The 27519-nt window shown below is 41.7% G+C and overlaps 2 protein-coding genes across 3 annotated transcripts in view; one reads left to right on the forward strand and one right to left on the reverse strand.

Annotated features, from left to right (window-relative positions):
* Window positions 1-5861, reverse strand: part of ABCF1 (ATP binding cassette subfamily F member 1) — a 43581-nt gene extending 37720 nt beyond the window's left edge. For both annotated transcript variants that reach the window (XM_060691304.2, XM_034421625.3), the window contains exons 1-2: window positions 5659-5861; window positions 380-426 (exon numbers count right to left, since the gene is read on the reverse strand). In XM_060691304.2, the coding sequence (XP_060547287.1) occupies window positions 380-426; window positions 5659-5746 (135 nt within the window). In that variant the 5' untranslated portion in view covers window positions 5747-5861. The remainder of the gene's footprint in view (window positions 1-379; window positions 427-5658) is intronic.
* Window positions 5862-8230: 2369 nt separating this feature from the next.
* Window positions 8231-27519, forward strand: part of GNL1 (G protein nucleolar 1) — a 39521-nt gene continuing 20232 nt past the window's right edge. The window contains exons 1-5 of the mRNA XM_034421624.3: window positions 8231-8497; window positions 19592-19760; window positions 22389-22525; window positions 23996-24147; window positions 26438-26509. Coding sequence (XP_034277515.1) covers window positions 8422-8497; window positions 19592-19760; window positions 22389-22525; window positions 23996-24147; window positions 26438-26509 — 606 coding nt within the window. The 5' untranslated portion in view covers window positions 8231-8421. The remainder of the gene's footprint in view (window positions 8498-19591; window positions 19761-22388; window positions 22526-23995; window positions 24148-26437; window positions 26510-27519) is intronic.

Here is a 27519-nt window from a genome sequence, read left to right on the forward strand (position 1 = left end):
TGCTAATTGGTACTTTTCTTAAGGGATACTGAGAAGCATTTTAAAACAGGGGCTTGATTTCTGCTTCACAAATTTTACTTCCAGAAACCCCTAAAGACTACGAAACACTCTTCTATCCTTCCAAGATTGGTAAAACAAGGACCCAGATTGTTGGGGGGCAATATGCTGACTCGGTAAGCCACTTAGAGAAGGCTGTAAAGCGCTATTATTTATTTATTTTAGTTAGAAAATGTATATTGCCGCCTACTTGCAAATGGCAACTCACAAGGACATTAAAAATCTATGAAGCGGTATATAAGTCTAAGTGCTACTGCTATTGAGAAACCCTAGTTTCTCTTGAACTATGGTAAAACCTTTAAGCAACAAGACTAAAACTTACCGATTTTTTTGTCTTTTTATCCTTCTTTGCCTTCTTTACTAGTTTGTCTGAAAGAAAGAAAAATAATCAAACCAAGAATTGACAAGTACCATTGTTCTGAAGAAGCTCCGAGACTTTCACCATGTGACTCTGAGTCAAACCAAAAACAGACTTCTCTGCCTTATAAAGAGTGAGAATAGGAAGACGGGATTACTGGCAAACTGAAAGCCATTTCTCATGCTTGGCAATGTATGAGCGCGATATAAAGATTAAAGTACTGGATGGGATCTGCAGGCTGAAGTCTTTATTTGAATCAAAATCGAAAGGAACCACAGAACCTCAGAGATGTTACATCAATCACAATTAGTGTGCCTCCCAGAATTGGTGTCATGTGTATAAAATTAGAGGGACTTTCACAAACACTGCTGTAAGTATCCAAACCAAATATAGTACTTTTTTAAAAAAAAGCCAAACCAACATACAGGTAGTCTTCGATTTAGAAATAAAAATGAGTCCAACAATTTCAGTGGCTAAGCCACCCAGTTAAAAGTGAATTTTGCTCCATTTTACAATCTCTCTTGCCACAGCTCTTGAGCGAAACACTGCGGTTTTAAAATTACTAACATGGTTGTTATGTGAATCTGGCTTCCCCTTTGACTTGGCTTATCAGGTTACAAAATGTGATCACAAGGCCCCAGGGCACTGCAACTGTCATAAACACATGCCAATTGACCAGCATCTGATGAGCCGCGGTGGTGCAGTGGTTAGAGTGCAGTACTGCAGGCTACTTCTGCTGATCACCAGCTGCCAGTAGTTTGGCAGATCGAATCTCACCAGGCTCAAGGTTGACTCAGCCTTCCATCCTTCCGAGGTGGGTAAAATGAGGACCCAGATTGTTGGGGGGCAATAGGCTAACTCTGTAAAACTGCTTAGAGAGGGCTGTAAAGCACTGTAAAGCAGCATATAAATCTAAGTGCTATTGCTATTGCTATCTGAATTTTGGACATGTGACCATGGAGATGCTCCAATGGAAAACCAGTCACAAGTCACTTTTTTTCAATGTTGTTATAACTTCAAATGGTCACTCAATGAATGGTTAGTTGAGGACTACTTGTAGTTCATGACCCATTTCAAAGTCATCTGAGTGCCTAAATTATTACTATCGTATTAAATTCTTATCCCATCTTTTTATATATAACTCAAGATGGCCAACATATCTAATACTCTTGCTTCCTATTTTCTCCCGCAACGATATTATTGTGAGAGTTCAATTTACAGAAAGTGACTGTCCAAAGTCACCCAGCTGGCTTTCAAGCCTAAGGGAGGCCTAGTGTTCTAGTTTCTAGGCTGGCACATTCACCATCACTACAACAAAATGGCTCTCCAAGTCTTTGTGATCTCCTCTTTCTTTGGTGCCCTAAACCCATGCTTATTTTGTTTGATGGTTAATCTAGGAGAGAGTTCTCAATTTACATAATTGTAGTGTGTGTCAGAAAAGCTGAGGGTGATGGCTTAGGCCCATCCGCTGGAATTGATGTGGCATGTTTCTCCATCTTTGTTTCCATCGTGATGGATTGATGCCTCTTAGTACTACCCCCCTCCCTGTTATCATTCTTACACTTAATTCTGGGCATATTGTACAAATAGTCCTCCATTTATAACCACGATTCAGCCCAAAATTTCTGCCGTTAAGTGAGATATTTGTTAAGTGAGTTTTGCCTCATTTTACGACCTTTCTTACCACAGTTGCTAAGTGAACGCTGAAGTTGGTAAGTTAGTAACCCAGTGGTTAAGTGAATCTTAATCTTAAACAATCTTAACACAAGAACAGTTTTTTCCCGAACGCCATCACTCTGCTAAACAAATAATTCCCTCAACACTGTCAAACTATTTACTAAGTCTGCATTACTATTAATCTTCTCATGGTTCCTATCACCCATCTCCTCCCACTTATGACTGTATGACTGTAACTTTGTTGCTGGTATCCTTAAGATTTATATTGACTGTTTCCCTATGACTATCATTAAGTGTTGTACCTTATGATTCTTGATGAACGTATCTTTTCTTTTATGTACACCGAGAGCGTATGCACCAAGACAAATTCCTTGTGTGTCCAATCACACTTGGCCAATAAAGAATTCTATTCTATTCTACCTGGCTTCCCCATTGACTTTGCTTGTCAGGAGGTCACAAAAAGGAGATCACATGATTTTGGGACACAGCAACATATTCATAAATATGAACCGCTTGCCAAGCATCTGAATTTTGATCACATGATCATGGGGATGTTACAGAGGTCATAACTGTGAAAAATGGCCATAAGTCACTTTTTCCAGTGTTGTTGCAACTTTGGTCACTAAATGAACCGTTGTAAGCCGAGGACTACCTGTAAATCACAGTCACCAAAGGAAGAGCCGTCCAAATTGAACACTGAAAACTAAACACAAGATTGGCGAACAGATAGGAAAGGGTAGTGTCCAACATGGCCTTTGCTCAGCCTCCCAGGGTGCAATGGTGCTGCCAACCAAATGTATGAGGTGCTACGTAAACTATTTCCCCATCTTCCAGGGCTTTTTACAGACAGGTTTGTTTGTATGAGCAAAAGTTTGTAACTTGAAAGTCTGCAAGTAGAAGACGATCTGTATGTATTTGCTTCCAGGATCTTTTAATAGCTGCATGCAGAAGGGTTGAAACTTTTTTTCCCCCATCCCAGACTTAGGAAAAAGATTAGGGCATTGACAGTTGTTAAATCTCCAGGAGCCAAGCTGGAAAATTAATATAATTGCCAGCTCTGTTCCTAGTCAAGTGCCTGGGTATTTGTAATTTGGAGCTGAGGATTTGTGAATGTTCTGACAAATTTCCAGGGCAATATTAGGCCATTACAATACGAGCTCAAGATGAAATTAATGAAGGAGATTTCATTGGACCACACAAAACTGGCACGGCTCTCCAAGGAATCTGCTGAATCTCCAGAAGTTGCTGACAGTCCAATGACAGCTATAATGGTGAGGAATTTGGGGAGTTGTTCAGTAAACAGGTTTCTGGTTTGCATTAAAAATGCTGAATCAATGGAGTTGATACTTCAGGTCTTGCCAAGGACTCTGTCCCTTTCTTCACAACAGGAAGCAATCATAGCAACCTCCCTCATTTGGCTCCTCCCAAATGCATTGGACTACAACTCCTATCAGCCATGCTACGGATGATGAAACTTGCTGTATATTGTGCTAAGGATGAGGAAATAATTTTGTATACTATGCTAGAAAAAGGGGCTCCAGGATTAGAGATGACTAAATGAAGGAAAGACAGAGAAAGGTAACAAGGGAGATTCTAGGGAAGTTGTGGGTACATATGGAAGAAATTTAACACAGCAACACAGCATGGGAGGCAACCCAATACAGCAAACGGAGAGCAGAAAGAAGATTGAGAAAGATACCTTACACAAGAATTAGGATCAGGAGGAACTATGTGGTTTTGGCAAGAAGAGAATAGGAGAGGAAAGAGGGAAATTTAGGCTCTGTGGAACCAAACTCAAGGAGATTTAAGGGACTCTAAAATGTCATATGCTGAATTTCAAGTGTTTGGGGCTTTCAGCAGAAAACCTGCAATTCTCTAGTAGGAAGTTTGGTGCACCAACTCTGCCTTCTGGAAGTTCTCATCCTCTCAATATAAATATATACCTTTTGGGATGGACATGTGCAGCCCTCCCAAGTGGGAATGAGAATGATAGGAGTTAAAAACAACATATGGAAGATCTTAGCACAAATTGATGAAAGATTATGCTACAAACCAGCAAATGTCCCTCCAACTGCTATGAACAAAGGATGCTACAAACTGCTCTCTCAATCCATCCAACTGGGATTAATTCCAACTGGAATTAATTGTACCAACAAAAAATGGGCATGTGAAGCACTCTGATTGTCTACAGTGTAACACAAAATCTCAAAAATGTTACTATACAGCCACATTTATGAACAAATATATCTTGGTTAGGTGGACTGCAATATTTATCCACTTACAGTACTATGAATATTTATCAGCCTGGCCAAAATAATGTTTGATTCCCTACTCTTTTTTCTTAGGAAAGGAGAAAGTTTAATTAAATATCAATTAAGTAACATACATTAATTAAGCTCCACTGGTTAAAGAACATGCAATGTGTACTGGTCTTTTCTGCAAAGCAGTTATCCCAGTTTGTTATCTAGGCTATGGTCATTGCAGGTGCATTTCCAATATAACAGGGGTCCCCAAACTTGAGAGCTTTAAGACTTGTGGACTTCAACTCCCAGAATTCTGGGAGTTGAAATCCACAAGTCTTAAAGCTGCCAAGTTTGAAGACCTCTGCAATATAACAATACATACTACTCACTTTTAGCCCCTTCAGTGTCTTTTTTGGAAATGGTGTAAATGTGCGATGGCAAAAAAATATACGATCATCTCATTTATCAGGAGCACTCTTAAAATAATCATATGCCTTGTCTAAGAGTACCTACATTCAAATCATCCCTTCCCATCCTTGACTAAAACTCATCACATCAGTGAATATGGTTTGGACAATTGGCATTGACATATGCTAGAGAAAACTGAATTAGGTAAGTGAAAAGGAGGACTAAACTAGAGAGAGAGAGAAGGCTGGTTTAGACATATGGAGAGAAGAAACACGTCAGGAAGCTAAACACAATCAAATGCATTCATAGTTAGGTTTACTTTAAGTTTCTCCTTAGGCATTCACCCTCAACAACAAAGTCAATGCGAGAAGCTGGACTTGCTTAACAACCACATAATTCACTTAATAACTGCAGGGATTCACTTAACTGTGGCAAAATGGTTCGTAAAAGTCAAGCACAAATCATTTGCCTTGCTTAGCAATGGAAACTGTGGTCCAGATGGGGATCATAAGACATGGATTATCTGTGTATCGACAACAAGAACTGTAATAGAAATGCTACTCACATGTCTACATTTCCAGTTCTCTAGGAAGAACTAACTACGGAGGGACTTATTTAACTTCTGAATAAATGTACAATTATTCGAAAGAAGGCTACTTATTTCGGTGTTGTTGTTGTTTTTGTATTATGACTGTAAACTTATTTAGAAAGCAAGGAGGGGGGAGGGAAAGGAGAGGGATTGCAGACCAATCATTCTCCCCACTTTTCCCAAATTTTCCCACTTTTCCCAAATTTTCAAACCCTTCCTTCCACCCCAAATTCACTCCCCAAAGGAGAGGCTTATGAGCTCTTCTTCCCAAACCTTCCAGGTTTATCCTTGTTGAATCCCCCACCCCCAGCACCCCAAAATCGCACCTCCAGCTCCTTGAGCGGGGCATGTCTTCTCCTCCCCGTCCCCGATCCATTCCTCCTGGGCGTGGTGTTGCTTTCCTCCTTTAGGCATGGCTCAGCCCTCCGGTTTTCTCCCCACCGCCGCCACTTGGCTCCTGCGCCTCCGAAGCCCGGAAAAAGAGGCTTCCCGCATGCACGCCTCCTTTCTATTGCGCCTGCGCGAGAGCGACCACGCTAAGGAGGAGCGAACAGTATCGCCCTATAAAGTGCCGAGCGGGTTGTACGATAGAGATCGGGACGCTTCCTAGAAAGGCCCTTAAGGCCTGCTATCATAGAGAGCGAACGAGTCGTTTTAGAGATAGTCGAAGGGCAGTAAATAAAAGTCTAAAAATGTAGGTTTTCTTTGGACTTCAGGATGGGAGGCTTCTTACACGCCAATAAACTAAGGGCATTTTCTTCAACGGTGTACTGTAGTCTCTTACTGACCACTTATAGTTCTTGTCTTTTTTTATTGCATATTAACACAAGAACTATATTGCATATAGCAAGGCTCTCCAATCTTGGCAACTTTAAAAGCTGGCTGGGGAATTCTGGGAGTTGAAATCCGGCAGGCTTAAAGTTGCCAAGGCTGGAGAGCCCTGGCATATAGTGTAGTCTTCATGACTATGTGAGGTGACTTCGGACCAATCACTCTTACCATGCAGTTTTTGTTGTTGATATACAGATAATCCATGTTTTATGATCCCATCTGCACCACAATTTCCATTGCTAAGCAAGGCAATAATTTGTGCTTGATTTACGAACCTTTTTGCCACAGTTAAGTGAATCACTGCAGTTATTAAAGGAATCACGTGGTTGTTAAGCAAGTCCAGCTTCTCACATTGACTTTGTTGTTGGAAGTTGGCAGGAAAGGTGATCACATGACCCTAGGATGCTGCAGCTATCATAGAGGGAGGTTGCCAAATGCCCAAATTTTGATCATGTGACCATGGGATGCTGCGACAATCATAAATGTGAAGACTAAGTTACTTTCTTCAGTCCCCCTGTAACTTTAAATGATCACTAAACAAATAGTTGTAAGTTGAGGATTATCAGTACAGTTTTTGTTGATTTCTTATTTTAGATGTATAATGTACCTGTCTCTAGGAATTGTTTGTACATTAAAAGGATGTAAAAATATTAAGCAAATAAACTGTACTTTAGTGACTGTTTGTACTAAAGAAAATTTCAAATGTTTATTTTTCTTTGAAGAACAAAATATACCAGTAGTTAATATGGCTTTGGATCAACTCCTGTGTGTTAAAAGATGCAGATAATGCCCTTGGCTGGCATTTGGAATTAACCGATCAAGATATTAATAAGTGTACATTTTTCTGATCCTAACCCTGACTTAAAAATTACTATTTAATACTGGAAAGAAAAATGCATATATGAATTGCAGTAGTGGATTATTCATTTGGTTTGTGAGTCATAACTGATTTCCACCTTTTTTTAAATAAGGATCATGGAGGACTTTTAAACAGTATGTTAAAATCTTTTAAAGTTCTATTTGTTAATTTTATTGCGATAATTAATCTGATGACATATTTATAGTGTTGTATGTATAATTTTGACATATTTTTAAAAGGCCAATATATGCTTTTAAAAATTATTAATAATTAAATTCCATCAAACGATTCAAGGTCTTTGATCTTCGGCATCAGGCTGAATTAATCCTGAGTCCATTCCTATATTGTAGTAACATCATTTGGAGGCTCTCTCAGCCTGTTAGAAAAAGCAAATGAGATTCAGAATAGTTTGGGACTATTAGGTCAATATTTTTTTACTTTTCAATCTAATTTGGGAATTCTGGGGATTGACGTCCAAACTTCTTTTAAGTTTTCATGGTTAAAAAAAAACACTGGTCTAGGTGAAACACGGGCAAGTCACAGAAACATTTAGGTCTTTTACAATAAATGATATATATAATAACAACCAGCCTGTAAAAATGTAGTTTATTCCCAAGGAAAAATGAGTTTTTTTTTCCTTTCATAGCTTGACTTGTAGAAATGGATTTATATGTTAAAACTAGATGAATGTGCAATAAAGATGGAGAGTCTATTCTTTTATTTCCTATTGATAAAGGGCAGCACTATTCTGCCTGATAAGGATTTCTGAAAAAGCCAGAAATTACATACACTTTTTCCAAATTTTCTTTATCCTTATTACAAAAAGAAAAAAAAATATTGCCAGCTAGATCTCCCCCTCCCGCCTCTTTCAGGTATTAACGTGCCTATAATGACTTTTTTATGCCTTTCTACGTCATGCTAGAAGGTACTCCCGGCCCTCCAACCACCCACGAATAGAATAAACTGAACGGCCCAATTTGGTTTAGCCCTTCCTCCCCCGACCGGAATGGTACATTCCGCGGGCGGGTGAGGAATGATGAACTCAAGGCTTTTTTGCCTTCGATGGTACAATCCATAATCGTTGCTGTCATTTCTTTTCCAAGCACGTCACATTCCAATCTCTTTCTCCCCCCCCCATTCGCCTGCCCTTAATGGTTCGCCCCAATCACCCCCCGTCCTCCGGCTAGCTTTCGCGTCACGATCTCTCATTCTTTAGTTCGAGCCGGCTCCGCCCCTTCCACTGTGCTTCCACTCCCTTCCTCCGAGCTTATTGGTTCCTTTTCTCCCCGCCGAAGGAGTAATTTTCTTTTAAGCTCCTCCCCTCTCCCCCACTCCGGGACTGCGAGTTCGGTGTTGTTGGAGGAGCGGAAAGAGGTGGGGACGGCAGCCGGGACAGGACATGCCCCGCAAGAGGCCGTTCAGCGCTAAGCAAAAGAAGAAGCAGCTGCAGGATAAACGCGAGCGAAAGCGGCAGGGTGAGAGGGATGGGGGGGAATCGGGAGGGGGGCGGGGCGCCTCTCCTTCCAAGAAACATCTGGACCATCTTCCTAGCTCCCCTTCCTCCTTAGGAGAATATGCTGTCCTTAGCACCTGGATTATCCCCATCCCTTCCTCTCCCTCGCATAGCCCATCACGTTTTGGAGGGGGGTGGGTGGGGAGTTTCCCCTTATCTCATGATCATCCATAGACACCCATGGGGTGGGGGGTGGCTCTTCTTCTTAAAGCAATATTGGTTAATGGGGGAGGCGGGGAGAGAAGTGTGACCTTTCCATTCCCTCCTTTTGGGGTTATATGGAGAGAAACGATTTGTAGACAACAAAAGCCTTTCCGAAAAGCATTTAGAAAGCACTCTCTCTTCGGTTTGTCTTCTGAAGCTAAGTGCCCCCCCCCCAAAAAAAAAGAAAGGTGGCCCAAATTTAACTAAGATGACTGTTAGGGAAGCGGCAGTGGGATTGCACATAAAAGTCAACTTTTTTCTTGAAGCAGCTAACCCCCCCTTCTTCGTTTAATGGCAAAAATTATGAGCATCCATCTCTTGAGCATGTTAGGAAAAGCAGCAGTCTCTGGCTTCTACTTTCCTGCTTTAAATCTCGGTCAAAATTAAATCCAGACCATCTTCCTAAATCTTTGCAGAATGACTTTTCCTTTGGCCTCTAAGCTATACTTGGAAGATAACCGTTTCTTTGTAAAGCTGATTTCTTTGCCCTAATATCTGCAATGCAGTGGGTATTATATCACTCTCTCTCTTTTTCCCACTTAAACTGCTTGTTAGAACTACTACTTATCCCATTCATAGGTACAACCTCTTCCCTGAAACTGAGGAGAAGAAATATATTTCAGACATGGGAAATAGCATTTACCTCTAGAAATATATATGGGAGACCATAGGCATTCATTATAGTCTACTTTTCCTCTTTCATTTAATTTTCTTCCTAGTTATATGTTTTTATTAAATATCTCCCAACCTCCTTCTATAAGGCTTTCATTTAGAAGACAGGGGAATGAATTATTAGAGAAAACGGGTATGGTGCAATAATTAAAGTGTACTAGAAATGTCAGTCTTGTGTCCAAATGTCAGCGGAGTCATAAACCCCCTTAAGTAACCTTGGACCAAAGATTTGAAGCAGACCTACTTCATAGAGTTTTTGTGAGTCTGACAGGATAGGAGGTGAGAGAAACTATTCAAAGTACCTTGAAAATGGGGTGGGACAAAAATGTAATGAACAATATAGCCATGATAAGAATGTCATTTGTACTGGATGGGTTGTCACAAATCCAAGATTTTTATGTGGGCAGCAATCCTGAATCCTGCTGCACAATGTGTCTGTGGCATGGAATTTTGTTTAGGATTGCAGTTTCTAGATTTCATATGGCACCCGTGTATGTTGCAACTCCCTGCCAAGCTAAGTGGGGATCTATCTCCTAAGTGGCAGGAAGGAAAGCAGATGGGATTACAGAATCAAGAGGTATGTTGAGTCGTTCATGGCCTGTCGTGCATGGCAAGTGTTCTGTGTTTAGTGTGGTGGGTTGCCAATTGCATAGGCATGTTCCATATTCTTCCTCATGATGGTTTACGGTGATGCATATGTGGGCCTAACCTTTCATTCCAGAGTCAGGTCTTGCGGTAATGATTTTCTACAGAAACGTGGGGTTTTCTACCTACATATGTGTGGGCATCAATTTAAAAAAGTGTCTTAAAAATGAATTTGCATGAGTGACAGTGTCACTGGGTAGTGTAACTGAACAACCGTGAGCCATTCATAACCATATAATGCAATAACTTCTGATGTGAGTATATTTTAAAATAGGAGCGGTCCAGGCTGCCTGGGAGATTTTGTTGACTTTAGCATCTTTAGAAGAAAGCAAAAGAGAAGCATTGGAGCCTCTTTATGTAGTTGGGTAAAGTAACCAAGGACATTTTGCAAAGGAGAGCAATGCCTTTGTAATTAGAAAAAAAGAGAGAGAAGTGGGGGAATGTAAATGGTTACTGTGCAGAACACTTTGGAAAAAGCTAAGCCTTCACCACCGGGAGTAGGATGACAAAAGCTTTTGGAGGGTTATGAATTGTGTGCTAATAGTACTGAAATAACACTGCAGGGAATTAAATGGGCAGCTGGCTGGGAGCAAAACTTTTGTCTGGCAGCTTTCAACCACATAACAGAAAAAGGGAAAGTAGGCGTGTGTCCTTTAACTGATGATCATAATAATCTCTTTTCTGTAGTACACTAGAGTCTAGCAAGTGCATCACATTCAATTCAAACGGTGCCAAGAACAGATCTTTGGGCAGCTTTTCACAGCAGTGTCCTTCCAGGGCAATTCAAAATAGATAAAATGGTAAAAGTGTCGATTCTGGTAATATAAAACCACAAGTAACATTTTTCAAAGGAAAAACAGTCTAAGCAATATTTGCTTAGTCTCCAGCAAGGTTCAAGTTAAGGCCAGACAGTAGCCACCAAAAAGCCAGTAATTGCCAAAATAGCAGAGTATCTTGGCTGAAAGGCTTTTGAATACACATAGTTTTCAGCCCTTTGAGAGAGCTGGAACTGTAGGTTGCTTGCAATTTATCCTAGTTTGAGAGCCACCCAGAGAAGGCAACTTCTTCAGTGCCTAACTTTTTAAAAAGTTTACGCTTTTTAGGTCAGAGTAGCTAGCAACCGCATTGCTGCCAATCCGAGGAATTTGGAAAGGGTGTAAAGATGCAGAGATATTTCCACAATTCAGAGCCACAACTGGTTAACAGACATATTTAGAAGGATTCAGAAGGACACATTGCTCAGCGTGGCTTTATATAATGTCGTCATGATTAGGAGCTTTGATAGCTCCTGTATTACAGGGAATAGCGCCAGACTAGCTTTAGCCAAGCCCACAAAGTTAAGCAAGGTCAGGCGTAGTTTGTACGAGGAGGGGAGGCCACTGGGAAATCTCATAACTGAAAGCTAGTTTGGAAAGTCACCCCCTCCCCAAAAAGGTAACTTTTCTGTATTATTTACCCCCCTCCCCAAATGATGGGTTAGTCCATGAAATGTCTAAGATGAGGATTTTCAAAATTTTTCAGGCAGCAGAACCTGTTAGTTTACAAAAAAAGAAAAAAGGGAGACAAAAATTCTAACGATGGACTTTTCTTTTTTAAAGTCTCTCATGGCAACCATCATCCTCTGGCAGATCCGCGTTTAAAAAATCCTGTTCTAGGAGTTGAGCGCAACTTGTTGGAGGCTTTATTATCACATCTTCATCATAAGAAATATCCTTGTCATATACCTGAATTTATTCTTTTACATGTGTTTGCTGAAAAAGAGTTTACATTTCTTTGATGAATCGATCCGCATAAATCAAGATTGTCAGAGTTTCCTTGATTTCTCAAAATGGGCATTCTGGTTAAAGGAAAAATGAATGGCACGGCAGGGTTTGAATTAAGAAGAAAACAGTGATTTGAAGGAGCTGAGTTATTATTTAGAAGCAATCTTCGGTGTCTACTTTTCTATAATTGTAGTTCCTGCAGCCAAGTTTTGCATTTGCTATCTAGGTGTTGAGAATATTTCCATTCTCTATTAGTTTACTTCATTTTCAAGGTATCATAACCTACTTGCTCATCTGTACAAAAATTTATTACCGTAAAAGACATATGTAATTTATCATCAGATGCATCTGTGAATCTAATAAAGAGAGTTCCAGCTCATAAGAGCTTATGGCTTTTAATAAAAAGTACTTACGTTAGTTGGAAAAGGTGCTACTAGCTCCTGCTGATTTTTTCCCCTCAAAAACACCTCCTATTTTGCCCATTTAGACAGAAGGTATCAGCTCAGTGCTGTAATATTCCAGAAGACCCCTAGATGGCAGCAAAGAGATACAGAAAAATGCCAGCTCTTTGTTGCCATGCATGGCTAAATGAAATTTTGCAAAGCCAGATACTATAGTCCTGATCCACATGGAGTTTCTTGCTATCTATAGCTAATCAATTAATGCTTGAAGGCTCCTTTAATTAAACTGTTACCATCCTTTTGTTGTTGTTGGTGCCTTCAAGTTAGTATTGACTCCTAGCAACTGCCTGGTCTAATCCCCGCAATTTTTATGGCGAGATTTTGGAAGTCATTTGCCCTTGCATCCTTTTTAGGTCTAAGATAGAGTGACTGGCCCAAGGTCACCCACCTGGCTTCGTGCCTAAGGTGGCACTAGAACTCACAATCTCCCAGTTGCTACCGTGGTGTCTTAACTACTGCACCAAACTGGCTGACTTCCCATGCAAGTTAGCCAACAGATAGTCCAGAAGTGAGTTGAATGAATGCAATGGCTTACTATAGTTCTTTTCATCTATAAGTAAGACAAGTCTACATAATGTTTGTGATATGCGGATGTCATCTTCTATTATTCTTGTTTGAAAGGACATATGCTGACCTGTTCGGACCACCTGATTTCTCCCCGAAGTAGCAAAGTATCCAGGGTTGAAATCCAGCAGGTTCTGACAGGTTCTGGAGAACCGGTAGCGGAAATTATGAGCAGTTCGGAGAACCGGTAGCGGAAATTTTGAGTAGTTCAGAGAACCGGCAAATACCACCTCTGGCTGGCCCCAGAGTGGGGTGGGAATGGAGATTTTGCAATATCCTTCCTTTCCCATGCCCACTAAGCCACACACACCATGCCCACCAAGCCACGCCCACAGAACTGGTAGTAAAAAAAATTGGATTTCACCACTGAAAGTATCCATTGGTACTTTTTAAAAGAATTTATAATCTGCTAGTTATCCTTTCTTGTTAATTGTAAAGCCCCAAGAACCAAGAAAGACACATAGAGTTGCTTTTGAGCAGTTTCCTTTATCCTTTAGTGTTTTATTTATTTATTTTATTAATTTTTTATGCCGCTCATCTCCCTACAAGGTGACTCGTTACTTACCTACCAACAGAAATCTTGCTGAACCAAAGTAACTGCAGCCCTGTAGTCCTTGACTTACAACCATTCGTTTAGTGACCATTCAAAGTTACAATGGCACTGAAAAAAGTGACTTATAACTGTTTTTCACATTTAAAATCACTGCAGCATCCCCATGGTCATGTGATCAAAATTCAGCTGTTTGGCAATTGGCTCATATTTATGACAGTTGCAGTGTCTCAGGGTCACGTGATCCCCTTTTGCTACCTTCTGACAAGTAAAGTCAATGGGGAAGCCAGATTCACTCAACCACCATGTTACCACCTTAAAAAAGCAGTGATTCACTTAACAACTGTGGCAAGAAAGATCGTCAAATGGGGCAAAACTCACTTAACAGCTGGCTCACCAACAGAAATTTTGGATTCTGTTGTGGTTGTAAGCTGAGAACTACCTGTATTTGGAACAGGTGTATTTTGGGAGTTGCTAGGGAGGAGCTTTCTCACAACCAAACTATCTAAACTTTGCTGCCCCTTTGCCCTCTGGAATTTAATCCCTTCCTCCTGGGAATCCAGACTACATTCCACTACATTAATGGCCATAATAGCTTTTCATTATTAGCTTGCTTTCTAAGGAACTTGGCTTGTTCTACCTAGCTTCAACTTTGCTGGGAATCTTTTTCACATATTTTTTTTCCTTCTTGATCTTGTTTTAGCTTTGTTCTTTATAGCTTTCTTTTACTTTTACTCTACTATAGTAATTAGTATGTTTAGATGTGAACAGTCTTTGACTCTTTTTTGAGGAAAATCAAGTTAAAACGCTTTTAAATAAATAGAGGAATCTTGCGGACCAAATGGCCTAACTTTAATTAGACATATTTGTTTAAAGTTTCTCAAGATCCTTTATTGGTTTTGTGGAAGTAGAAGAACTTAGTAACTGGACAAGTTACATTTAATTTAAATATTAAATATGTATAAAATAGCATATTGTACAGTACTACTTTCAAATTTCTGAAAATCAACACAAAGTTACAATGTCAGAAAAAAACCTGAAATCATTCTTTTGCTTGAAAATTGCTCTTGGACAATTGATATCCTGATATACAAACGATGGCTGAGAATGTAAAGATCTGCAGAATGCTCTATTTCTCTCCCACTTTTTGCCAAACAAAGTATTGTGTATTGAAAGAAAATGACAAGTTTGAAGTTGCTGTGGACCTTCCTGGGGATATTGATGACTCAGATTCAAAGTTCTGACGGTCACCCACTCCCACGGTCACATGATAGCACTTTGGATGCTTGACAGCTGAACCAAATTTATAGTAGTTTGCAGCGTCCTATACTCAGTGTCTGTTTTTATGACAGTTTTGCCCAAAACCATCATTTACTTCTGGTTTTTTTGGCAAAATCGGTCCATAGTGAATTATTGGTTCGCTTAACGACTGCCGCAAAAAACCCTCATAAAACCATGTTGTTCATGTGGGTGACCTGATTTATGACCGTCATGAATTACAACCATGATGGGCAGGCTTCATTATGGTTGTAATCTGAGGACTATTTGCATAGTCTCTAGAAGAGGGGCAAAAGAGTCATTAACGTCCAAGAAGGAATGCTCCGTAGGCATTTTTATGCTGAACTCAGCAGTAAAAAGTATATATAGAAAAAAAAAGGAGTTTTAACTCTCTGATTTGGGATCAAAATTGTCTCTATACAAACATATTCACAAAGCATGCCTTGATAAGAAAATACAGGTAGTCCTTGACTTACAACAGATCATGTAGCAATCATTTAAAGTTACAACGACACTGAAAAAAATGACTTATGACTGCTTTTCACACTTACGGCTTTTGCAGCATTCCCATGGTCATGTGATCAAAATTCAGAAGGTTGGCAACTGACTCATATTTATGACGGTTGCAGCAGGGGTGGGTTCTAATTTTTTTTACTACTGGTTATGTGGGCGTGGCTTATTTTGTGGGTGTGTCTTGGAGGTCATGTGACTAGGTGGGCGTGGCTAGCTGGTCAGTCATTTCTGGAAGGTCCTCACACTTACGACCAGTCCTCGCACTTATGACCCGACTCATTTGTTTGCTTTTAACACTGATCAGCTGTAGGATGGCCCTTTGAAGCCCCGCGGCAAGAGTTTAAATAGTTTTTTTCCCTCTAGTAATCAGCTGGGACTCAGGAGGCAGCAATAGATTGGGGGTGGGACCAAATAAAAGGTAAGAATAACGTGGGGGGGTGGGAGGGCAACGTGGGGGGGTGGGAGGGCGGGGGGGGAGAACCGGTTCGATGACATCATATCGTCACAGCTACCAGCTCGGCCGAACTGGACCGAACCGGGAGGAACCCACCACTGGGTTGCAGTGTCCTGGAGTCAAGTGTCTTGGGGTCAAAGGTCGCACCTTTTGCGACCTCCCAACAAGCAAACTCAATGGGGAAGGCAGATTCACTTAACAACCGTGATATAACTGCAGAGTGATTCACTTAACTATTGTAGCAAGAAAGACCATAAAATGGGGCCAAACTCACTTAGTAAATGTGTCGCTTAGCAACAGATACTTTGGGCTCAACTTTTATTGTAAGTCAAGAGCTACCTGTTAAGTGCTGTAGCAACCTGGCAAATGACAACAAGCTCAATTGGGTATCAAGGAAACTAGTTCAAATTATATTTGGATGATGGATATCTGGTTGTCTTCCTTACTGTTGTAACCTCCTTTAATGTGGGAAATGCAGTAGCTATATGGACCAACATGGCCATTTCTGAGCATTCTCAAGAGCAGAAATCTATGTGCTAGCGAATCACCCAGTGGAGACAAAAGTGCATCAATATTGCATATACACACACTGTGTTTATGTGTATAAATGCTTTGGGAGGGTGTCTCATTTAGGGTGATCTATGCGGTGGCTCAATGGCTAAGATGCTGAGCTTGTCGATCAGAAGGTCGGCAGTTTAGCAGTTCGAATCCCTAGTGCCAAGTAACTAAGTGAGCTCCCATTACTTGTCCCAGCTTCTGCCAACCTAGCAGTTCGAAAGCACGTAAAAAATGCAAGTAGAAAAATTGGTGGGAAGGTAACAGTGTTCCATGCACTTTTGGTGTTTAGTCATGCCGGCCACATGACCACGGAGACGTCTTCAGACAGCACTGGCTCTTCAGCTTTGAAATGGAGATGAGCACCGCCCCCTAGAGTCGGGAACGACTAGCACATATCTGCGAGGGGAGCCTTTATCTTTACAGCCCTCAGTGAAGGAGGAAATGAATCTTGTGCTTCTTCTTCTCCTTTGTGTCCTGAACCCTCGGCCTGCCAAGTGTTTTCCTTACCTGCGGTCTGTCTAGAGAAGTGTTTTTCAATCTTGGCAGCTTTCAGATGTGGGGACTCCCAACTTCCAGAATCCCCCAGCCAACCATGTTGAAGTTGAAGTCTTACACAACTGAAAGCTGCCAAAGTTGAGAAACACTGATCTAGATATATGGAGGGGTGGGAATAGCTGAGGGCAAGAATGCCCACCCCTCCTTCTTTGCTGTGCCCCATCTCTCTGTCTACTGAGTGGAAAAATCATAATACCAAGGAAACCTGTTGCGGAATCTTTCTGACAATGATTGTTTGTGCTTCTCCCGTCAAGGTCGAAGGATTGAGCTCATCTAGAATCTTACAATGCAAATCCAAACAATCTGCTAATGATTGTCCCATCCTCCTCCCTTCCTCGCTAGCCTTCCTTGTGTTTCTTGGAACTAGATTTTTTTTTTTTTCTCTCTCTCTCTCTCTCTAATGGTCTCCTTTCCCCTACCACAAATAGCTTCTTTTACTCTGGAGTAGTTTTGTTTCCTTGCTTTCAATATTACTTTGCAACCCCAGAAAATATGGGTAGAATCTCTGGCAGTCTGGATTCCAATTTTTTCTATTGTCTGTATCTAGGTTCCCATTTTTTGGTTCCTCCTCCTGCTTCAATCCCTGATTCTTGGAGTTTGAACTATGATCTAGAGCAGGGGTCGTCAACCTTTCGGACCCCAGGGACCACTAAATTCATAATATTAAATCCCATGGACCACTAATATTATCTGCCTAATGACTGGCTGGGTGGGGGGTGGCTAGGTGGTCATGTGACTGAGTGGGCGTGGCCAACTCAATGTCACTCATGTTGAGGGGCACCTCGCCGGCCTCTACTCACCCCTCCCCTCCCATCCACTTCTTGCCTGTCTGCCTAGGCTCCTTAGGGCCCCAACAGGAAGCAATTGTTGGAGCTAAGCAGTCACCATGAGAAAGACTTGGCAAAACAGCTCAGTTCAAATTGGATCTGACCAAGAAGGAGGCTCAGCAGAAGCTCCTCACTGAGGACTAGGAGCATAGGCTTTCCAAGCAGAGGGAAGACCTGCAGGAGTGCAAGGCCAGGTACAGGCGCCTGGAGGCTCAGCGGGCTGAGATGTTCAGCCAGTTCCAGGCCATGATGCAGTCCCACTGGAACAAGGCCCTCCGGCTCTTTGCCACCAGAAGCGCTTCCCTCCAGCCTTCACCAAAGCCCTGCACCAGGAGGCTGAAGCAGACCCCAAGTCGGAATTTCTGCCCCCCTCCAATCCACACAAAAAGACCCCAAAGGGGAGACTCTCTGCAGCAACACAAATGTTCATTGCATATATTCGTCCCAGGGGCCATAGTTTGAGGACCCCTGATTTAGTGCAATATAAAAAATGCAAATAATTTTTTTGCGGACCACCAACATTTTCTCACAGACCACCAGTGGTCCACGGACCACCAGTTGGTGACTTCTGAGCTAGAGGTCCTAAATGTTAAGGCTGTTTCCCCCAGCAATGCCGGTTTAAGTACTTAGATTCAGCCTCTTCCCAAGTTCTCATGATATTTAGCTAACCTTGTTTGAGCATTACGCGAAGAGGCCTAGATTTCTCCCAACCTGCGTGTTCTCTGCATCTTCTCATAAGCAGCTGGGACCTCTTGTTGTTAGATTGCAAGTGATACTTGGAGCCACAAACTGTTGTTGCTGCTGTGAGTTGGTTTCAGGGTGGATAAAAATCTATGATTTTTTTTAAAAAAATCAAAAAAATCAGATTTTTTTTTATTTAAATCAGATTTTTTTGATTTAAATCAGATTTTTTTGATTTTTATCGAATTTATTTGAATAAAAAACTTTTGGGGTAAAAATCTATCGTAAGATAGTTTTCTATTTAAGATACATAAATAGTTTAGTTTATTCAGCATGAAATGGAGCTTAGTTACGTAGCATGAGGCTGTATATTCTGCAACACTGGGACTATCGGTGAGTCAACAGTGGGTTAAAGGAGTAGCAGACAAGACAGTTGCTCTTTAAAAATTATGATTTAAATCAACTCGAGCCTTTTTACTAGTGATTTAAATCATGATTTAAATTGTGGTTTAAATCAACTCGATTTAAATCAAATCCACCCTGGTTGGTTTCTGAAGCTGTTCTGCCTAAGAAAAGCCTAGTCCATCTCAAGTGTTTCTCAACCTTAGCCGCTTTAAGATTTGTGGACTTCTGTTCCCAGAATTCCGCCAGCCAGCATGCTGACTGGGAGAATTCTGGGAGTTGAAGTCCACCCATCTTAAAAGAGGCCGAGGTTGAGAAAATTTCTAGATTTCGTGTGCTCAGAGATTTATAGGACTTCTATGCTGCTTACTTGTAGAAAGAACATTTTGGCTCCTCTCAGCACATTTTTGAGTCCTCTTGGATAGTTTTATTGCTGTATTTGTTATTACTAGTGTGGCTGTTTTTCTTCTTAAGGGTGGAAAACGGTATAAGTTACAGTTAGTTACAATAAATTACAATTGGCTATGGAATTCTGGGAGTTGAAGTCCACAGGTCTTAAAGTTGCCGAGATTGAGAAATCCACAATAGTATCAAGTAGAGATCTTGACTTTCCATAGCACAGGAAGACACAGTTAATTAAAGTGGCAATCAGTGTTTTCAAGCCGTTGCCCTTGGCTATGTAGAAAGGAGACACCAAAAACAGGCACAAGTAGCAGATTAGACTAGGTTTGTGCAGCTTGCATTCAAAACCAAAGCTGGCTAAGACTGATTGGGATCTGACTTTGAAAATCTGAAGTGTACTACATAGCCTGCACCTGTCCTGTAATTTACCCTAATGCCAAATGCAATCGTTCTTGAAGAAACCATTATGGCTGCCATGTAAGATAGGCTAACTTTCTTTGCTGGGTTTCCCTTTGTTGTCTTTCCAGGCTTTCAAGATGGTGTGAGGTCAAGTTCAAACAGCCGGAGTGGCAGTCATGACCGACACGAGGAGCACACGGACACGTCGGATAGCGAGTCTTTCTCTCTGCAGGTTCGCAAGCTCAACCAGCAGCCTCAGCTCCGCAAGCCGGGTGAACGGGGCTATGATCCCAACAGGTAATAACCCAGGATTTCTGAGTGAACAAACATTTAAGGCCACCTTCCCCCAAGTCTGCCATTCTCCATTGTGAGGGTTAGCTATAAGGCAGGGGTGTCAAACTGGCAGCCCATGGGCCGGATGCGTCACACACAGGCCACGCCCACCCCAGCTCCGCGAAGGGGTAAAAACGGTGGGTTGCCCCCGGTTCGGACTGGTAGTAAAACTGGCGGGAGGCTCCGCCCACTGACCCGGATGTCATCATAAGTTATCTGCGCATGCGCGATGCGAACCGGTAGTAAAGGTAAGTAGAACCCATCCCTGGGTAAAACGTTGCGATACGTGATGGCAATGTGATGCCGCAAGTTTGACACCTGTGCTATAAGGCAATTGGAGAGGAGCAGAACATGCCCAGCAGAGGTGGTATTCAGCCGGTTCGGACCGGTTCACCTGAACCGGTAACAGAAATAGCGGGTGGGCCTGCCCACTCTCCCCAGCTCTGTGCCATCCTATTTAGGCACATTTTTGAGGCCGGGCGCATGTGCGGAAGGTGCGCGTGCCAGGAAAGCACATGCACGGAAGGCCGGGCGCATGAGTGGGCGTGCGCACACTCATGTTTGCGAACTGGTAGGGAAAGTAAGTGAATACCACCCCTGATGCCCAGTCATCCGAAGTTCTCTGTTAAGGACTATCTTACTTGTGCTTGCAGATCTTCACAGGCTTAGTTCTGCTGGTTGGAATTCCTGGAGTCATCATTCTGACATATACAGAGAACATCTAGTTATGGAAAGATGAAACGCTTGGGGCTTGTTTGCTTGATTTCTGGTCTGGCATCCATTGTTCAGTGTCAGAAAAGATCAGCTTGATCTCTTCTAAATATTGGCTGAGATTTATCTCTGAAGTGATGATCAGACTTCATGACGTCATTAGATTTTTTTTATTGAATATTTTACTTTTGTTTTATTGTATTTTTATGATTGCATCACTTAACGGTTCTCATGAAGTATCCAGCTTCTTTTTGTGTTTGGAGTCTGAAAGCAATATATTGCAATGTACTTTGTAATCTATATACTACTAAAATAGTATATTTTTGTGCTATTTACAAATGGACTCTCCTATTTTGTGTCTAATCTTTAACTGGTGAAATGTCCTAAAGGTGCTTTTTTCAAGAGGCAACTGGACTTTTTGGTTTTTCTTTGAAGACGTTTCGCTTCTCATCCAAGAAGCTTCTTCAGCTCTGAATGGATGGTGGAGAACTGGAAGGGTTGATGGGCAAATGACCAGCTGTGCTTATACTCCTTGCGGACAGCTGGTCATTTGCTTTCTTTTAGCAAGTCGTTAAGGCCACCTGGGGGTTATCTGTGTCGTCAGGATCACCTGAGTTGTGCAAATTGGTGTGAAGCCTTGGAACTGTTGAAAGGACTGTGTTGTAGACTGGAGATAGATGATGTCATATTCCTCCCCCTCTGTTGAGAGAGGGCTGTTCAATTTTGACATAGATGGCCTCTTTCACTCCTCTTTCAAACCAGCGGGTCCTCTCTGTTCAAAGTGTGGACTTTGCTGTCCGCAACAGAGGGGGATCATCTATCTCTAGGCTACAACATAGTAGCCTAGAGATAAGGAGAATCCAGGACCTCGGTGCCTTCCGCCGTGCCCTTAAAACCTTCTTTTTCTAGCAAGCCGGGCTGGCCTAACACTTTTTAAAATGTTTTTAATTGTTTGTTATTGTTTTTAATCATGGGGCCAAATTTATATATAACTTTTTAATTGTATTTTAATGTTTGCAGTTTATGCTTTTACTTGGCTGTTCACCGCCCTGAGTCCTCAGAGAGAAGGGTGGTATACAAATTTAAAAATAAATAAATAAATAGTCCTTTCAGCAGTTCCAAGAAAGCTCCACACTTATTTGCACTACTCAGGTGACCCTGATGACACAGAGAAACCTCCAGGTGACCTTAATGACTTGCTAAAAAAAAGCAAATGACCAACTGTGCTTTTTACCTTTGGGACAACCATGACCTGGATGACTGAGAATCTCCATAGACAACTGGTGAAATGATTGGTTGCAAGAGTATACTCGTATTTTTCGGATTATAAGACGCACCGGAGTATAAGACGCACCAAGATTTTGAAGAGGTAAAGAAGAAGAAAAAAGTTTTTGCCCTCCCTGGCCCCCAGGAACACTCTACAGGCCTCCCAAACTATCTGTGTGTCCCGTTTTTGGCCTCCCAAGCTCTCTGCGCATCCCGTTTTTTGCAAAAACGGGATGCACGGTGCGGTGTTTTGGGAGGCCAAAAATGGCTGTATTCGGTGTATAAGATGCATCAACATGTCCACCCTCTTTTGAGGGGGGGAGTGTGTCTTATACTCCAAAAACTACGGTAAATTCATAATAAGGCTGAACCTCTTATTGTTATTGGTGTCTAATAGTCCAGTTTAAATGTGGTCCTTCCTTCAAGCATCAGCATGCCCAATATTATGTCCAAGGGATTGTGCGACTCGTTGTAATCCCTAGCTAAGCAGTGTTTCCTAGTTCTCAGTTATAATGGAAGCTCCCTCCAGGCTCCTTCCCCCTTTCTCTCTCCCCCCCACCCCCCCCAATGATCCCCTCCACTAAATCCATCATTATTATTTTCTCTACTGATTAGATACCGGCTGCACTTTGAGCGGGAAAGCAGAGAGGAAGTGGAGCGGAGGAAAAAAATTGCCCGGGAGAAAATCTTGGAACCGGTGCCAGAAATCGAGACAGAGGTGGACATAGAAGATGTTTACAAGACTGGCTCAGGTAGGTGAAGATGATCAAGAAAAAAGCTTCTTGATGGGTGGGTGAATCTGAAGGGCTTCCCTCTCTCGGCCCCCTGCCTTCCCGCTGCCATTTCTTGTTCTTAACAGACTCCTTTCCTGGTCTCTGGAGGTCTTGCTTCAGGCAGGAGATCCATTTACGATGGGGAGCTTTTAATTACCTGAGATGCATGAACGAGTCTGAAGGTTCAGCACAAACGGCCTGCTCCTCCATCTGTTTCTAAACGCAGCATAAATCTCTTACTGGGTTTTTTTTCCAACAAATGGCCTGCTGGCTGAAAAAAAAAAAATTGGGAGTTCCAATCCCAATTTCAGACCTGGAAGCCATCTTCCTACTTTTGTGCCTTCAGGCTTCAGGCCTGCCACAAATTCTACTGTGGGAAAATGGGAGGGGGGATTGTATAGAGTGAAGAAGATAGGTAGTCAAAATAGAATTCTTTTAGAAAGTCAAGGCCATTGTGCCCTCCAGCTGTGCTGAGAAGAATGAGGAGGTAATCATCTGTTCTGGAGAGTACCTGATTGGTTTATGTGGGTGAAGGGCAAGGACTTGAAGTTTCTCTTGGGTGAGGAAAACCCGGAAGCTCTCAGATTCGGGTTTTCCCAGATGTGCCAATATGACATCTCTAATAAAAATTAGCTTTGAGGAACTTCAAGCCTCGGAGTTTGATTTCGTTGGGGGTGTTACTTGGAACCCTGACAACCAAGATATCTGAAGGCCATGAAGTTGGGGAGGGCTGGTTTGGATATCAGATTCTGTTCTTTGCACTGATGCTAAGTTAAGAGTCTTTTATAATTTCCCCATTCTTAATACAGGTAGTCCTTGACTTATGACCACAACTCTGCCCCAAATTTCTGTTGCTAAGCAAGACAGTAGTTAAGTGAGTTTTGATCCATTTTACGACCTTTTTTGCCACAGCTGTTTAAGTGAATCACTATAGTTAAGTTAGTAACCTGGTTAGTGAATCTGGTTTCCCCATTGACTTTGCTTGGGACACTGCAACCGTCATAAATACCAGCCAGTTGCCAAGTGTCTGAATTTTGATCAAGTGACCCCCAAGGATGCTGCAGCAGTCGTAAGCATGAAAAATAGTCATAAATAACCTTTTTCAATGCCATTGTGTAACTTCAAATAGTCACTAAGTGAATAGTTGTAAGTCGAGGACCACTTGTGTCATCCTTCTTGTAATAAGGTCCCTTCCTGCTTCTCAATCAAAATTAATTTAATGTCATTACTGTAGCAACAACAGAACTGCTGTCAGGACATTTCTCTTCCTTCTCTAAAGTGACTTGCATTGCCTGATTTTCAGATGCATTCTTAGAGAAGAAAGAGCACAAAAGGTTGTGTACATTTCTTGATTCACAATATTTGTAACCTCTTAGGACTTTATTCTCACTTCCTTCGTGATGCTGGCAGGTTTTCCTGATGCTTCTTGTGTTTTTCTTTTTCCAATAGTACTAGATTTTCCTAAACGTCCCCCTTGGAATTACCAAATGAGCAAGGATCAGTTGTTGGCCCGAGAGGAGAAGTGCTTCCGGGAATATCTTGAGAATATCTATAGTACATTCCAACCCAACCAGTTGAGTTACTTTGAGCACAATCTGGAGGTAAGCCCTTGGAAGATCTAAGCTACATCGCCCCCGGGCAGCCCATTTGAAGCGCCCATAATGCATTTGAGATCAGATTTCTCCTTTGGGGAAGGAAATAAATGCCTTGAACCTCCAAAAGTTTTAAGGCCCCTGTATATACCTTGTTTCCCCAAAAATAAGATATCCCCTGATAATAAGCCCAATTGGGCTTTTGAGCACATGCGTTGAAATAAGCCCCCCCCCCCCCCCCCAATAAACCCTCTCCAAAAATATTTAACCGCATGTGCAGCCAGTCCCCGCCATTTCCTCTGGTTAGGGTTAGGGAGACAGAGCTGGAAATCAGGTAAGATGGCAAGAGAAGCCCCATCTTGCTCCACACGCCCCACAATAATAAGACCTCCGCAAAAATAAGACCAAGTGCTTATTTCGGGGTTCAAAAAAAATATAAGACTGTCTTATTTTTGGGGAAACACAGTATATATATATTTATTCCTTAAACCTCAGAATACAAGGCAAGGCTGAGTACAGGTACTCCTTGACTAAATAAATTATAACGGACCCTGGAATTTCTGTCGCACATTATAACAGTCATAAGTAGGGGGCCATGATGGCTCACATGGTAAGATGCTGGGCCTGCACACTGCTATGGTCTGCAGCTCGATTCCCGTGAGGGAATAAACCGTGTAGGGAGAAGAAAGGAGCCTCCCCCGAATGCCTACCGGCATTCAGGCATCCTGTGGGTAAAGATAACACCACCTGAAAAAATTCCTTTCACAGAGGCAGCCAGCCACCTCGGTGATCCCTGGTTAACATGTGCCATACGCTAAAAAACAAAACAAAAAAAACTCCAGTCATAAGTTGAGGCACCCACGTGACCAACCCAATTTTCTGACATTTTTTGCAGAAGTTGTTGAGAGTGAACATGATGGTTGTTAAATGAATGTTGCAGTTGTTAGGTGAATGCTGCAGTTAAGTGAATGGCGCAGTCATTAATAGCAATAGCACTTTGAGTTATACACTGCTTCATAGTGCTTTTACAGCCCTCTCTAAGCAGTTTACAGAATCAGCATATTGCTTCCAACAATCAGGGTCCTCATTTTACCAACATCGGAAGGATGGAAAGCTGAGTCAACCTTGAACCAGTCAAGATCAAATTTTTGGCAGTGGGCAGAGTTAACCTGCAATACTACATTCTAACCAGTGCGCCAACATGGCTCCTTAAGTGAACCCATTGGCCACAATGGGCGCTTTTTGCTGGAAATAGGAAATATATGCCGGGTTCTGGTAAAAATCATTGTAAATCATAATTACATGATTGTGGGATGCTGCAAACAGCCCTAAATGTAGGCCAGTTGCTAAGTGCCTAAAATGCCATCTGGTAACTGGGTCGGGGCATACATGAGGCAGCCAACAGGTTTTCTAATCTGAGTTGTAAATATCTTTTTTTGGGGTGGGTGGGTGGGAGGTCCACTGTAATTTTGAATGGTTGTTAAGTGACCAGTCTTAAGTCAAGGACTACCTGTATTTCAGCTGTCCACCTGCCAGTGATGACATGGTATCATGGCAAAGCCCAAGAGGCTCCTTAGGTGCTCTGTGTCCTTTGGCAGGACACAGAGCACTGCCTGGGTTGAAAAATGCTGTTCTCTTTTCTCTTTTGAGCGAGCATTGAATCTGGGCTGTATGAAAGCTGTATAATGTCTTCTTATGTATAGGATACATAATTAGATTTTAGAAAGAGCCGGCATGGTCATACTCCACTCGGGATCAAGGATGCAGCCGTAGAGGTGGTCAAGAGTATTAAGTATCTGGGGGTGCAGATAACTAACAATCTGAATTGGTCTCTCCACACGTCATCCTTAGTGAAGCATGCAAACTAGCGTCTGCATTTCCTGCGTTGGATGAGGGAGAGCGCATCTTTCTCCTTCTGTCCTGGCCACTTTTTACCGAGGCACGATTGAGAGCGTTTTAACAAACCGCAACACTGTTTGATTTGGTGGTAGCAGTGCCTCAGATAGAAAGTCCATACAGAGAGTATGGTTCCTTGATTAGGCTGTTGTTTACTGTTGTATTGATTGTCTGAGTTGATAGTTCTTTGATTGGGGATCTTCTAACACTGTTACCTAGTTTGGGTAATGAAACATCTTCAGGAAAACAACGAAGCTCAGAGAGCAGTTCAGCCCTGAGCTACAAATGTTCTCTCTTCTATTAGTAACACAAAGTCTGGTCAGGGGTGTTGTGTCTGGCTCATTGGGGGAACATAAATTCTATAGAAGACTTTTTTTTTTTAATGTTCTAATTTCTTTTCTAGACGTGGAGGCAGCTATGGCGTGTCCTGGAGATGTCAGACATTGTGTTGCTTATTACAGACATTCGACACCCGGTGAGAATCCTGTTGATGACTGTTACAGTTTTCTGTGGATTTGGATTCACCCAACATTGCTCAGCAGGTGTTATAGAGGGGCATGGAAGAATTAGACGTTGGCATTCTATTTGCCTTTTTTTAAATTTTCTTTTGTCGTTGTTAATTCACATGCTGTTTATTCATCCAGGTTTTAAAGATCTGGAGATGTTTGATCTTTCTCTCTGCCCTAATAGACAGAGTTCTTTCACTTGCAAATGATGGAATGAAGATGTTTTTATTCACCAAGAGACAGTAGATAGTAATAGGGACACCTGATAGAAGAGATTAGCCCTGTGGTATAACATCTACCTACAGTAGTGGCCAAAATTGTGGAAACCTTTTGGGAAAAGTATATTTTCTAAAACCAGCTAATAACACCACTTTTTTGGGGAGTAGTACCATAAAATTATATATCAATGGAAAGATAATTTAATCAAGAATGTAATGCAATAACTTTTATGAAGGATTTGCTATTAGAATAGCAGTTATAGTATAAAGAAGAAAAGTGAGACACGTAGAAAAAACGAGATATACAAAAATTATCACTATGTCAGTTAGTTGGGTCATCTTTAGCATGAATTATGAAGCCTTACAACATCTTCCCATGGAGTGAACCAAGTCTTTTAGTTCTGCAGCTGTTATAATGTAAAACCAAGATTGAATGATTGCTTCTATTAACTGGGTTTTATTGCTGGGTCGCTTCTGACTAACAAGTTTCTTTAGTCGGCTCCATAGATTTTCAATTGGGTTAAGGTCTGGGCTATTCCCAGGCCATTTCAGCAGTGGAATATGATTAGCTTGAAATTCCAAAAAAAAAAAAAAAAAGTGGTGTTATTAGCCATCAAACCTCAAAAGTACACTTTTCCCAAAAGGTTTCCACAATTTTGGCCACTACTGTATATACTACTAAAACTTTTGTGTCTGTAATATTAAACTGGGCAAAATGGTGCATCATATAGAGCAAAACCTTTCCAATCTCAATTGGGCTG

The sequence above is a fragment of the Pantherophis guttatus genome, chromosome 2 (genome assembly GCF_059756535.1).
Source record: "Pantherophis guttatus breed Tessera chromosome 2, ASM5975653v1, whole genome shotgun sequence".
NCBI classification, from domain to species: domain Eukaryota; kingdom Metazoa; phylum Chordata; class Lepidosauria; order Squamata; family Colubridae; genus Pantherophis; species Pantherophis guttatus.